Source organism: Patagioenas fasciata, chromosome 10, assembly GCF_037038585.1.
Source record: "Patagioenas fasciata isolate bPatFas1 chromosome 10, bPatFas1.hap1, whole genome shotgun sequence".
In the NCBI taxonomy this organism is placed as follows: domain Eukaryota; kingdom Metazoa; phylum Chordata; class Aves; order Columbiformes; family Columbidae; genus Patagioenas; species Patagioenas fasciata.
Window position 1 is genome coordinate 15,404,587 of NC_092529.1, and position 15,405 is coordinate 15,419,991.

General features: G+C 38.8%; 1 protein-coding gene across 1 annotated transcript in view; it reads left to right on the forward strand.

Annotated features, from left to right (window-relative positions):
• The window catches only part of LOC136105755 (contactin-3), a 108,370-nt gene that overhangs the window by 47,527 nt on the left and 45,438 nt on the right, over positions 1–15,405 (forward strand). Inside the window, exon 3 of the mRNA XM_065845558.2 lies at positions 9,505–9,600. Within this exon, the coding sequence (XP_065701630.1) occupies positions 9,505–9,600 (96 nt within the window). The remainder of the gene's footprint in view (positions 1–9,504; positions 9,601–15,405) is intronic.

Below are 15,405 nucleotides of genomic sequence, written 5' to 3' on the forward strand. Positions count from 1 at the left end.
AAGTGATTCTGCCACTTGGACTGCACAATGTCCTGTCTCCTAGTCATAAAGTTATATTTTTCATTTTTGCGTATTTATGCGAACCTGGCTATTTTTTGTTGTTTTAAACATTTTAACTGTCAGCATCAAAACGATGGGTTTTTTCTTTTTTTTGTCTGCTTTATCTGCAGTAGAATATACCAGTTTTGCTTGTCAGCTGCAAATGACATCATGGCTAGAAATGCATTTTGCTGCATCCCTGTTCCCTGGAGTCTGTAAGAAAGTAACTGCAGACCATCTGCTTTAGCCACTTTTGGCTACTGTGAAGGAAATGAACAAAATATATTCTGGTTTGCTTTGATGTGCTCCTGAACATCCATTAAGCTACAACTTCAGTGTTGCTGTATGGTGCCCGGATAGAAAGAGGTCATTTTTCTTATCTATCCTCTCCTCCTGAGCCTGTTAATATGGTCTAATCCTATCTAGTAACCTAAGAGATTTATAGCCATAAATGTTTGCAGCAATTTTCCAGAATCTGTTTTATACTGTGGCAACACCTTTGTACTTGGGTAGATACTGCAGCAGTTGCAGTGAAGCACCCAGGGAAGAGTGTATTATATCCCTGTTTCACATATGTTAAGCTTTGAACATTACAGAGGCAATTAATGTCATTACCATATGCTATATTCAGGATACTAAGTCTGAGTTACTTTACTTGTCAGATGTGAATATTCACTTATCTCTTTCTTAAAATTGTTCTATGAGTAGTTAATACAATAAAATAACAGCTCTTTCTCTATGTGAACCAGGCAATCTGCTGCTGTGAAAATGTATTACTTTTATTTCTGCCTCTGCATTTTTCATCTACCAGTAACTGATAATAAAATTAAGAGTTTTGATTTCCTCTCAGTTCCTCTGTAAATATTGTTTTTGATACAGTATTAATTCCTGTGCTTGCACTCCATTCCCTTTATGACTTACTTCAAGTAGGTTACTGGAATAACTTACATAGAATAGTAATCTTCTTTAAGTTCCCTTGTACTACTTTTATTAAACTAAAGAGCTGTGTTATAATACACCTGACAAACCCATATGTTTTTAGGTTGAAAAACACTATACTGGAGAATTATTGAAACAGAAACCTGTTAGTGTTAGCTCTTCATGACCCCCAACAATTCAGTGTAAGAATACCAAACAACAGCTGGAGCTAGAGATAAAACCCAACTGATTCTGGAAAAGAAAATGGCAGAGGTGACTTTCGCAGGCTAGGTCATGAGTCAGGGTTTGCTCTCTTCTTCTAGGCAAATTCCTTTGGTATTGTAGCTCATGGATGAGGAGATACCTTGTTTCATTGCATCTGCCTGCTGGCTGCAAAGCTGATGACAAAGACGCAGAGGAAGATAAAGCTACTTTAAACGCAGCAAGAGTTTTAATTTTTGCAGGAAACAGTGTCTCAGGGTTGTGAGCTTTGGAGAGCTTGATCCTCATAGACATGGTCCATAGGCTGTGGAAGCTGGAGGATCCTCTGGAGAGCTGGAGCAGCCCCATAAAGATGTTACAGTTTCCTCCGGGGGTTGTGTGTTTAATTAGTTGTGTTGGAATTAATGGCATTCCTAATTATCTTTGCAGCTCTGTATAAACTTGTACATTTCATATTATTTTGCTTAACCCAGGTAGTACACATATTTTGATGAGAACTATAAATATTTTGAAGGTCTGTGAATATTAGATTTTTATGCTGACTAACAAGTTGGTGTGTTTTTACATGTGAAACAGCAGCTGTGATTAAGACATCTGTTGATAGGACACTTACTCATCTGCTATATCTGTTATTTGTCATCATTACATCTGTTACAGTCCACATGGCCCTAATTGAAGCAGTAGGGCTTTCGCCAGGTGCTCCATGCCAAGTGGGAATGGGGAAAATGATAGATTTTGGTTACCTGTATCCTGGCAATACTTTCTGGTGACAATCCAGCTATATTCTGTAATGTTTGTGGGAGAATGTGTCCATTTTTTTTTAAGGAAGGTGAGTTTGCATGGCAAGGTTTTGGTAGCAGGAGTGGGGGGCGACAGGGGTGGCTCCTGTGAGAAGCTGCCAGAAGCTTCCCATATGTCCAAGAGAGCCAATGCCAGATGACTCCAAGACAGAGCCACCATTGGCCAGGGCTGAGACCATGAGTGATGGTGATAGCACCTCTGGGACAACATTTCAGAAGGGAGAAAGAAACCTGTGTGACAGCAATTGCAGATATAGAGAGGAGAGTGAGAATATGTGACAGAAACAACTCTGTAGGCCCCAAGGTCAGTGAAGGAGGAGGTGAACGTGCTCCAGGCTGCAGCCTGTGGTGCAGACCGTGGTGAGGGACCCTGCAGCCCCTGGAGGACCATGGTGGAACAGATACCCTCCCAAAGCTCTGGGAGGACCCCACACCCAAGCAGGTGGATGCCTGAAGGCGACTGTGACCCTGTGGGAAGCCCATGCTGGATTAGGCTCTTGTGAAGAGAGGAGCCCACACTGGAGCAGGTTTACCGGCAGGACTTGTGACTCCATGGGGCACACATGATGGAGCAGTCAGTTTCTGAAGGACTGCACCTGTGGAAGGGACACACACTGGAGCAATTTATGAAGAACTGCAACCTGTGGGAAGGATTCACCGTGGAGAACTTTGTGGAGGACTGTCTCCTGTGGGAGAAACCCCACAGTGGAGTGTGGGGAGTATGAGTCCTCTTCCCCCTGAGGAGGAAGAAGCAGTAGAGACACGTGATGAACTGACCACAACCCCATTCCCCACCCCCTGCACCACTGGGGTTGGAGGAGGTAGAGAATTCAGGAGTAAAGTTAAGCCTGAGAAAAAGGGAGGGGTAGAGGGAAGGTGTTTTTAACATTTGTGTTTTTTTCTCATTATCCTGCTCTGATTTGATTGGTAATAAACTAATTTCCCCAAGTCTGTTTTGCCTGTAAGGGTAATTGGTGAATTATCTCTCTGTCCTTATCTTGACCCAGGAGCTTTCATTGTATTTTCCTTCCCCTGTCCAGCTGAGGAGTGGAGTGACTGAGTGATTTTGGTGGGTGTCTGGTGTCCAGTCAGGGTCAGCACAGGTGACTGTTTTTGGAAAGATCAAGGAGTGAAGTCAGTGGCAGAAAAAAAAATCCCTCTGTCATCAGCATGTTCCCAGTGCTTCAAGAATGAACTGTTGGAGGATGGTTTTCATTGATTTATTGAGGAAAGTCTTCTTGGAAATGCTGCCACTTATAAACAGACTTTCAGGTAACTAGACCTAGATCTGGCAAAGCATTTAGCCATTTATTAAAATGTGCATAGCCTGGTGTTCTTCACTATTGAACTGCTTTGTGGCCATGAGCAGTCAGTGATGGAGGTGCCTTATAGACTGTCAGGACATTTTCAGGATTTGCTTTAGAGAGGCAAAATCTGTGTTGCATCTGGGAACTCAGCTGTAGGATCATTTTCTTGAGCAAACATTTTCCCACCTCAGATATTTCTTAAATTACCTGAATTGCTTTGTTCAGTGCTATGTGTTTGCCTTGAGTTCAGTGATAATTCCCAGATAATATGAATTTATGGAAGGCATATTTTTTGAAATATTTGTTGGAGAATGTCTTTCCTTCAAAACATGCATTTCCCTTCCAACACTATGTTTCCAGTTCTATCAGTGCGGTTTTACCAATGCAATACATCTTTAAAAAAAGATTCCCTGTTCATCAGATGTTGACTCAACTTTTATGCTATTAATGTTCCTCTACTGCTTTTTTTTATCCTGCTGTCTCTGGTCTCTTCAGTTCTAAACAACCCACAAAAGCATGTTGTGTCTTGCTGTCTCTATTTCTCCTTTGTTATTGCAGACTCTTCTACCTCCTTCCATGCTGGAATCTCATGTTCACTGCATTCTGATACTGCATCTCTGCCAATTTCTTTATAGTTTTTCCTATTTGTGTTTATATAACGCAGCCTTTGTATCACTTTTTAATTATTCTCATTTAATTGGTGTAAATGTGTTTAATTCTTTCCTGTTTCATTTTTGCTGCACCCCAAGTGATTTAAGGGGATGTGAAGAGTTTGAGAATTTTGTAAATGAATTTTTGATGCTGTTGGTTGGTGCTGTTCACCCCAGCTGGCTTTAGCAACCTGTTAGTCCCTACACAACTTGCTCATTAGATATTCTGCTTTTCATGCAATGGAAAAATCCTGCAGGGTCTCTTCCCTGACCTGCCTGCTCTCTGTAGAAGTTTGGTGCATTTTATTAGCAATATTTCTATGGATGCGAGATATGGACTCAGATGGGCATTGCTGAATGAGACTAATGTGAGCAGAGACGGGAGCAGTATTTTGAACTAAAAAACTCAAAGTTGTCTAAGTACTGCTCTGGGTTGTGAGTAAAATGTACCTGGAGGGTGGGAGGTTGTTTCTGCTTGCTCTGTCCCTGAGGCTTTAGGGCACGCAGCGGCGAGGGCAGCGGGACTGCACCAACAGCACCAGAGATGCTCTTCTCATACCAAAATGGGCTTTAAAAACATACTCTGTGGTGTGTGTGTAACCTCATGTGCTGTTACCTTCACACAGATAAGCGTCGTACTATTAAAATGAAAGCTCAGCAGTGTGTCACAGCATTAAAGAGATTGTGTAGAAGTTGCTGTGAGTTAAATGATTTCCCTGTAACACCAGCCTGACAAAAGTGGAACTGTGGAGATGGTTCCCCAGTAACCAGCGAATCATTTCTCAAGTGACAACACAACATGATTCTCTGCATGCTTTGAGTAACGTTCACTTTTGCCCTGTTAATATTTTTCTCTTCTCTCCTTTCTACCTCCAACAATAATTGATGACTAAGGTGATAATTTTTAGTCTCACCCATCCTTCCCACCCCAGCATGATTCTCCCAGCCTTGATCCGAAGCCCAGGGAAGGCAGCAGAAGTCTCACTTGCTCCTGTGCAGCTCTACTGTGCATCTTCCAAGTGTTGTATATCTGCAGGCAGTGTGCTCGGGTTAACAGGCTCTGTATCCCAACTGTTCTGTTGAGCAGATACAAGTATTCGTAAGAAGCTTAAAATTATGCCAAGTGTACATTCAGTTTCTGGTGTCTGTCTAAAGAAGTGTAAAATACGTGGTCATGGGAATGTCTTGGTATAACCAAGTTTGGGTGCAGAGTGATGTGGGAGGTGGTTTGCTTATGCAATAGGTGACTTAAGTGGTGGTGAATAGGTTTTTGTTTGTTTGTTTTTCGAAGAAATAAATTTGCCTTATTATGTTTTCTTCAGAAGTTATCATTACCAGCATAGCTATTACAACATGCTGAGGCTGTTATTTTTTTTCTTAAGAGTCAAGAGATTGCTATTTCATTTCATTTTAATAATGTGACTTTTACCAGGGCGAGCAGGTTGTGAATTAGTTCTTTGTTATGTGCTGACATCAAACAACATCCCCATCTCAGAATTACCTATTAAAGAAAACAGTTAAGTGAGTCAGACAACCAAATCTTAGGTACTTGAACATCCTACCAGAACAGAATTATACATAAAGTATATTTAACAAGTTCTGCTATTTTGAATAACAATGAGTCTAATGAGTTAATGGAATAAACATTTTTATTGCTCTTAAGGGACAATTATGTTTGTAGAGCATGAGCTCTTGTTCTGCAGTTATCAAAACACAGTAGAATTGCTAATAAGCATGTGTCGACAGTAAGCATCAGTTGAGGTAAATGTAGTAAGATGCTTCGGTGTTGCTTGGCTGGGAGTTGGAAACCTACGGAATCCTGCTTCCCTTCATGGAGTGAATGCATCCTGCGCATTACTTTAAAAAAATTAGAGAAATTCTAGCAGCCTGTAAAAATCTTATGAAGATCTTATGTATGGATATGTGTGACTAGGGGTGAAACATCGCACAAGTTTCACAAGGTCTGTTTTACTTTCTACAGATGCTTCAGGTATCATAATCCTCTCCCACTCCTGAATTTATACATCAGTGTCTCTTGATAACTGTGGGTATCACATGAACTTCTATATGCTTCTGTTCCAAATGCATGAACAGTCATTGCAGGGCAGAGAGAGTCAAAATGATGCTTGTGTTACTTTTACTTCATATTTTGAAATCTTTCTTAGCAATGTGCTTGAGACTTCAGACTTGGCTTATTAAATGGAAGGAGAGAACCCAATGGAATATGTGGTTTTCATATCCTTACTGTATGTGCAAGAACACGTTTCATTGTTCTCTTTTGGAGCAGAATAAAAGATTTTTCAATAAAGCTGAATTACATTTTTGTGCTCCATTTTATTGCAATGGCGTGTATTTCAGTTGATGTAATTTTATATACTTGGTGCTAGAGCAATGAGGCAAATATGTATATTAGCATAGGAAGGGAGAAGAAAATGCTTTTTTCAGGTGTCAGAATAGTCTCAGTTGCTAATTTTAAACTTCCCTTGTATATGGCAAACTGTAAAGAGGCAATAAAAAATTTGATCTACAAGTTACACAGCTTTATATTGGTTTTAAGTTGACTTTTTTTTTCTTGTGTAGTCAGGTTTTTGTAATGTTTTTACCAAAATATTTTCAGTTTATTTTCAGATTAGAGACTTTGCCCGGTAGAGTTAAGTGGTAAAGTTGCTCATTTCCTACTGGAATGGTAGCATTTCAGATGAAAGGAAATAAGAGTGGGGCATAATAAATCATGATAAACACAAATAACAAATTAAAATATTTAGGCAAGAAAGCAATAATCAAAACACTTTATTTTGGTGACCAGTTTGAGACAGTTGTAGATAAAGTGTTAAAAATCTGATGTTGAAAAAGGTAATCCATAGATCAGTAGATAAAAGGCAGAAGTACTTTACCTATGTTTCTACCCTTTTCTTTCAAACAAAACAATGGGATATTGTCACCCCATGGAGGGCTGAAAAGCGACTTCTGTTCTGACTCATCGCTTCTCAAAACCATCTTCTGTCCTGTTCTTACCATCATTCTTTGTTTCCAGTTGTATTTTATCTGTTAAGACACTTCAGCAGGATAAGAGCCTCTGATTTCAGAGATACAAATTGATCTGTAAAAGTAAACAATCTTTTCAATTATTTGCCTACCTTTTACAGTGTTTTATTTATCCTGTCAGTTTTCTGAGAACTTAATGTTCCTTCCCAGTGATTTCAGGTAAAAGCAAGTTTTGTCAGATACAGCCCTTCTTCCTAGTGTTATTGCTGTTAGGATATTGGCTTTATAAAAAGCCAACCCCAAAGCCCCAACCAGCAAACCCAAACACCCAACAAAACCAAAACAACCCAAACACCCAACAAAACCAAAACAACCCAAACACAAACAACCAGCAAAATAAAAACACATGAACAACAACAACAAAGAAAACCCTACAAACAACAATAAAAAACCCAAACCAATCTGCCCTGATATTCCACCAAACAGGATTGGCTTTGACCTTTAATACCCTGAAAATGCTACAGAGATGCCTGATAATCAGAGCAGAATCTCGTAAATAGAAAGTACTTTCCAAGGTCAGAGGTTTGGACTTCTTTGTATTGGAGAGAACTGTATTACTGTTTTGCATTATGATTTTTAATAATTATTTCAAAGTCGTGCCAGACAATGCGTAAAAAGAATGTACAAGTATGTAAATGAGTTAAGATGATATTTCTGCAGCTGTGTGATTATTCTGGTACTTAAACCACTCTAGAAGGTAGGATGGAGAGCTTCTTGCTAATGAGTAAAAAATTAGTATTTCATTGTAGTAATGCTCATATTCTTCATTTTCTGATGGATTCTGCCTTGCTTCTTGTTACCCAAAAAGCTATTCCCCAGGGACAGCCATCTTCATATGCAATCAGTGATTAATATAATAACTCCTGCAGTACCACGTTGTAGCAGATCACCCTGCAGAGCTGCGGTGGGTCCTGCTGGGTACCCATGGGATAACAGGGGTGTGTTGTTGGAGCCCCTCGGCGCGGCCTGCGGGTCACGTCCCTTCCCCAGCTGCTCCCATCCCATCCTGCTCGGGTGGTGTATTGCGCAGCCAGAGACAACTGAGTTTCTAAATGTCTATGTTTGCGATAAATAAATGTACGTGCTTACAAAGGAGTGATAAACCAGTTTATCTTAATAACAGAAATGATAGGTATTGTGTAAGATTTATGACCACTTGGTTGTGATTTAAGAGGGAAAAATTTGGTCTGAATTATTTTTATATGCAAAATAGATTGATTTTCCTGGAAATTTTTAAATCCAAATTGCATAGCTCTTTTCATTCTAGTGTAGAATAGCATGTCTCCACTTCTGTGAAGTACCAGCTGAAAGACCCAGACTTACTGTGGGCATGAAAACATAGACCCTGACATGTCTGCAAGGAAATTCTATTGGAAAGCTGAAAAATAGCCCTTTTAGGAAACCCTCCTATAAAGTTTATGTGCAGCAACAAAAAGTAATAGAAGAGTATATTATTGCAATAATAAATGCATTTTTTCGAATGAAGTATTGAAATTTTAATCACTCTTGCTTAGTGTTCTGACTGCAACAGCTGTTGCTTTTCAATATTCAAAAGTATGTTTTGGGAAATAGCTGTTGTTGGTCGTCTCACAGCTCCTATTCTTTTTGGTTATAAAGACAGCCTTAGTTCAGAGAGAGTATGTGTTAGTATCCTTTACAAGGTCATAAACAGACTTTTTTAAAAACAATTGTCTTCTATTTAGTTTTATTATAGAAAAAATATACAGTTTATTAATGGAAAAATCTTTCTTAGTGTAGAACCACAGTTTGTATAGGATGTTATATCTAGCTTAATTCAAGGATATAATGAGGCCATACTTTCTCGGATCTTGAGTTGCTATTTAGAGCAAATATTCATATAAATTTATAATAAAATACTGCTGCTCTGCAATTTTGCATTTATGTATACTTGGCAGCATTTGTTTCCCCTCTTATGCAGCTTAAGAAGCTCAGAGAAGACCTGAAGCCAGAGCGCTGGGTCAATACACCACCGTGCAAAGCACGTGCCCTCGCCGGAGCCTAGCGGTGTTACAAGGGATTCTGCTGCAGGGAGGTGGTTGAGGGATTTCTTTTCTGTGTGAAAAGATACATACCCCTTTTCTGAATAGCTGTGCTGTTAGCATTATTTCACGGTTGGTTGGAGGAACTCAGTAAGATCTCGATGCTATTTTCATCAGATGCCTTCATGTCGGAAGAAACAGTGGCTTAAAGACCTATTTTTAAGTTATGCTTATGACTCCTTTTTGGTTATCAAAATTAGGGTAACATAAGCCTAGCAGAAGAACAAAATTAGCCATAGGATCTGCTTAATTATGTTCTTGTAAATTAGTTCACTTCAGCCCTAATTCTGTCATCCTCCCTCACGTTGAACAGCTTTTTCTTTTGCAACTGGTTCACTGAAATTGCTGAACTTAGTTGCGTACTAGGAGACTCTATATCAGGGTTTGAGAACTTGAAACTCCTGTGTATTTATATGGTATTTTCTGTCTTCTAATGTTTGTCTCACCTTTCTTTCGCCAACAGATCTTGAAAACTCCAGGACAAAGATGAGAAGCGCGGTGTCGGTTCGAGAGGGGCAGGGAGTCGTGCTGCTCTGTGGCCCACCGCCCCGGGCGGGAGGTAAGGGACCCTCCAGGCTTCGAGCTTCAACCAGAGCCGATAGACGGTAAACTGGAATATATGCCTGGAAATACAGGAGAAAGAACATTCAGAGAGAGTAGGAACAAAACTTGATTTTCATGTAAATACAGAGAAAAAGAAAACAAACCCAAAAGCGGTGGAGGGAAGTACTTAGGAGGATTTACTTTTATCTTGAAATGCCTTTCTAGCTCCTAGTAATTTCTGGGCACTTAACATGTCTGATCTTTATTATATTTCCAGTAATTAACTGAGTATCTTCTGGAGTTAAATTCTGCCCAATTTCACAACTGCCAAGCCTCAATGAATCTAGTTTTCTCTATGACTAGACAATTGGAAAGAATAGACTGTTGTCTTTAATTATGCTAGTATCTGCCTGTTTTCTTGTAATCAAAGCATTTGATAGTGTAATGTAATGGTGCTGGCATAACTTAAAACACTGCTGTCTCAAGGGGAATGAGAAAACGGGATATATGGATTCTTGGCTGGCCAAAAGTTGGAATTACATTTCATAATTCATTCTGCATCTTCAGTCTTCGGCTAACTGCTATTGAGCCTCAAGTAATATTTTGAAAGTAACTGCTTTTATTTGTTTTTCATTGATATGGAGTCTCATTATTGAGGGGCTGTGATGGTAAATATTAGATTTGACTACAAGGACAAGGTAATACAAGCTAAACATTCAATACCATAGTATAGGTATTGTGGCCTCTCATATTTGGCAGAGTCTAAGCAGACACAGCTGTAAATTGGCAATTTTACAACTGTCTGAGCTTGCAGAATTTTTCTCTCTCTAAACTGATACATACTCTTAAATCATCTTTATAGCCTTACAACAGCTTTGTCTTTTCAGCTGCTGAGAAAATAGGTCATTCTCCCAGCTATCTATAAGAATTAGAATGATTAAATTTTGCTTCTATATGCAGTCTAAAGTCTGAATTATCCTGACCATTCTCATACTTGCATCCTGTGCGTGGTATAGAGCCAGAGGTGGTCACCAAACTGACTACAGCTCTGCACTGAGTCTTGCAATGTTTAAGTTTTAGGTGTTAAACAAAAGGTGATACAAAATATACTCATATTGCTAAAAGCAGAGGTTCAACTCAACACGTGGAAGAGGTGAGAATTTTTCTCAGTCAGCAGATGGGATGTCATTGACACTGCCCACACTAACTGTATTATTCATGCAAAAAAAGAGCTGAGGCCTCCCTGAATTATCAAATGGAATTGAGAATTGGTACCAGATATATTTTAAATCCTTGGATTTGCCTGAGAGTTGAAAGATTAACCATTACATTTTTTGAGAGACATGGAGAAAGGTAGAAAAAGTCCTTCTTTCTTCAGTTAAATAAACCTATAGCATAGTGATGTAAAAAATACTGTGCCTCTAGCTCTGGCATGGTAGGATGCAGGTCGGTAAGTTTTAGATATAATATCCAACCATTAAGCAGAAGTAGTTTGTCAGGAATTGTAGGGATGGTTTAGGAACAGCTGACCTGACCTGAGGGCTCTGAGGACTGTTCAACCCTTTCCAGATCAGTGATTTGATTATTTTTTATTTCTTTGTTTCTGTATTTGTTGCACTGAGATAATTTAGGACAACACTAATTATAAAAACTTCCTCCAACAGCTAGTTTTCTCTTCCCCTTTAGCCCCCAAAATATTGCTCTGTTGTGTTTTGCCATGTTGTGCAATTTTTAAGTTCTTGCTAGTTTGATGGGGATTTGCACTTTTTTCTTCCATTCTCTGTTAGGAGCCTTCAAGAAGAGACTTGGTTAAATTGTGATGATTATTCCTCCATACACAGCACTCCAGTTACAATAGAAAGATATGTTCATCCCAAAAGAAATACCAGTTGCTTCCCTTCTACAACGTGGCATATTTTTTTCTTTACCTTGTCTTAGCCATAGGTATTTAAATAAGCAATATAAGTATGCCCTTTCAAGGCTGAGAAAATTATTCACACAGTTAACAGTACTTTTATCCTTTTGAAGTTTGCAGTTCCATTTCCATCATGGTATGAACATCTACCATTTAAACTACCATTGAAACTCCATTGAACTTAGAGAGTAGAAACATGGAATCGTTTTGGTCAGAAAAGACCTTAAAGGTCGTCAAGTCCAACCATTAACCTGGCACTGCCAAGTCCACCTCTAAACCATGTCCCTAGTCACCACATCTGCACGTCTTTTAAACACCTGTAGGGCTGGTGACTCAACTACTTGCCTGGACAACCAAGATGACATTTTTCCTAATATCTAATCTAAACCTGCCCTGGCACAACTTGAGGCCATTTCTTCTTGTCCTATCACTTGTTACTTGGGAGAAGAGACCAACACCCTCCATGCTCCAACCTCCTTTCAGGTAGTTGTAGACAGCAATAAGGTCTCCCCTCAGCCTCCTGTTCTCCAGATTGAACCCCCCAGTTCCCTGAGCCGCTCCCCTCACACTTGTGCTCCAGGCCCCTCACCAGCTCCATTCCCTTCTCTGAACTCTCTCCAGCACCTCAGTGTCTCTCTTGTTGTGAGAGGCCCAAAACTGAACCCAGGATTTGAGGTGCAGCCTCACCAGTGCCCAGTACATGGGGATGGTCACTGCCCTGGTCCGGCTGGTCACACTACTGCTGATACAAGCCAGGATGTTCTTGGCTTTCTTGGCCACCTGGGCACAGGCTGTCTCATATTCAGCTACTGTTGACCAACACTCCTGGGTCATTGTCCACCAGGCAGCTTTCCAGCCACTCTTCCCTAAGCCTTTATACACTTCATAAACTTCATATGCACATGGTATCATATGCTGAGCTTGTATTTTAGCTTCGTTTCCGTGATGGCTGTTGCTGTACAGGGGGAGGAGGACAGTGCTCAATATTTCCAGTTGAGGACGCACAAATCAGTCTTGTATTTCTGTCATTAAACATAAGGTGTATCACAAATCACTCCAATATTTTCTTTAGAATGAGTCTGTTTTTCCTTTTGGTATTCCCTTTTTTAGTAGTCTTGTTCGAGGGTTACTTAATGAGAGATTCAGTAAATGACTGGTTTTGTATGTGAAGACTTACCACCAAATGTTTTACTAATTCAACTGTTTTTTATGTTAGATAAGATGTATTATAATTAAACAGTGGTTTTTGGATAATGAATATGGTCATCTGTCATTGCTCTGCATGACCATACTTCTGTCTATAATTTTAATTCTGTTACAGGGAACCTGTTAAAATAACCTGGTTTTTTCCACAGCTCAGTACCTCATCTACCCTACATACTCAAAAGATAAAACAACATCTAAAATTGATTTATGTTGCTCTCCTGCTATCTTTTTCAGTTGTTGATAACCATTGAATTCTACTGAACTCTCTACAGCTACTTTGACTTTGCTGTGTTACTGTTATGGCTTTGATGATTTTAAAGGACTGTCAATATAACAAACATCTCAACATACAAAACTTATTACTGGACACACTTAACATGCAGCTGGTTAAAACACATCCATGCGATGCTAATTTCTTTCCATTCTGCCAACAATGGAAAAGGCTAGACATATGGAGATCTAAAAATGATTTTTCTCTCCTGTTGATTTAGTTCTAAAATTGATATCTAAGGAGTGACAAAGCCCTGAGTAAAACAAATCTGCAGGTTCCTTTAGGGTTTTACCTGCTGTTACTACTGCATGTGTTTCTTGAGTATCATGTAACTTGTCTTAAGATACTACTTCTGTTTGCTAGGTATTACGATTTGTGTTTGTTTAGCGCAGTCAGTTTTACTAATCTGACATTGATTTCAGATTTCAGAAAGTGTTACTGATTTATGAGATGTATTTTGTTCTTCATGAGAGGAGAAAGCAATGAGGCATAGCCCTTTTACATTGTCTATGGTAGTTTTCAGGGCTGCTTTCTTTACGCACAGAGAAAAATATGATTTTTGATGGTACAAGTGAAGATTTTTCTTGATGGTTATTCAAGCTGTTCAAGGAATTCAGGTCTGCCTGGAAAAACTAGGCATTAGTTTTATGATGGTGGATATACTCCCTGCTATCTTGTTACTATGTGGAGTAAGACCGTAAACCACAGCAAGAATGTTGTGGAGCTGACAAACTGTTTCTTGGAAATAGAAAGTAAATTCTACTTGTCTTATATTCATAATTTGCCTCAAGTTATATGTGTTCCTATTTTGTGCAAAATGGCAAGAATATTTCTAAATAAATAAAGCAGCGGGAATGCCCTTCATGTTCCTATCATGCCCTGAAAAATGTAGACTTAATTGATAAATGAGATCATATTTGAAGGATGTGGATCAACCTGTGTTATAGATTATTATTTTGAAGTTGTGATATGCTGGTTTAAAATTGTTAGATCATGGAAAAATAGATACAAATTTTATTGCTCACTGGTTGGTATGACAAATCATTCAGTGAATAATGTCATGTCAGTCACAAATTATTATTTAGACTTGCAGATTTTTGCTCGTGTCTCTTGTATTGCCATTTGGAGACCTGCAAGTTCCAGTGAGACTGTGCTTCTAGAATAACATGGCATGGAAAGTATTTCATATGCCAAAAATATTTTGATTCTTTGATTATTTCTTTTCTGTGACTCTTGAATATCAACATGCTATTTTTCTGGGAACTGTAAATTTAATCAATTTTACTCATTTGGCTTTGGAAACATTTAATACCCTTATGACAAAGCAAAACCAAACTGACAGAACTCCACAATATGGTATCTATTCTACTAGTCACAGTGGGATTTCAGGAGGTAGAAAGCATCCTGGTTTTGCACCTCTGCTTTTCGCTTTTGTTACACATTGTGGATGACACTCGTCGGAGCCTGAGGAATAAATCATATTTGCAGTAGGCACATTATGAAGTTTTTGCACAAAAATGCATTCTAAGGAGAATAGTACCTTGAATATTATAAAAGCAATGGCCTTCAAAGTGGTTCCGTAGTGTTCTCGAGCTGTTTGCAATATGCCAAGGAGAAATGTTTTTTTTATTTAAAAAGATATTTTGCAATATTCCTACTGGTGTAATTGTCATCATCTGCACAAATTTCAGCTGACAGTTTGAAATCAAATGGTACCTGACAGATGCTTATATTTGTCCATATGAGAGACAATAATACTTGCTCACAGCTGGATTTTACAATGAATTGTGTTTGTCAGGGTATTATTTTCACCACCAGTAACAAACCAGAGCTACGGAGACACTCTGGTCTGCACTTTATCAAATGCTGTCTTTCTAAAGTACTTTTTTTTTGATAAACCCGTGTTCCAGACTGAAGTAAACCAGACTAAAATTAGCATATCCTTATTTATATATTTGTGCAACATCTACAGCTTCTTTATAGTATGTGTTGTTCAGCTAGTGTTGAGGCTATAACTGGCCTAAGAAACTTGTAGCAAATGATGCATTATTCCAGTTTGGGAAAGCACAAAGTGGACAAGCAAGATATCACTCCGAATTCTTACAGAACTATTTGTTGACTCCATGTTTCACTGTGCACATTAGTGACACTGAACATCTTAATACATTAATATTTCTATTTTATTTCTTAGATATTTGGTCTTCTATCCTTTTTATAAGTCTCAGTTGAAGAGAGGTATCTAGATTGTGAAGGGTAGCTTCATAGCCAGGTAGTCAGTAGAGCATAAAGCCCAGAAACATTTATTATCACTAATATTAAATCTTGTAAATTTTGCACCACATCTTGAATACCCATTGCAAAATGATTGTGGGAATATTGTGGCTTTTTATAATTTTGTTTTTAAGGAAAGATTCTAACCTTCACTCCTT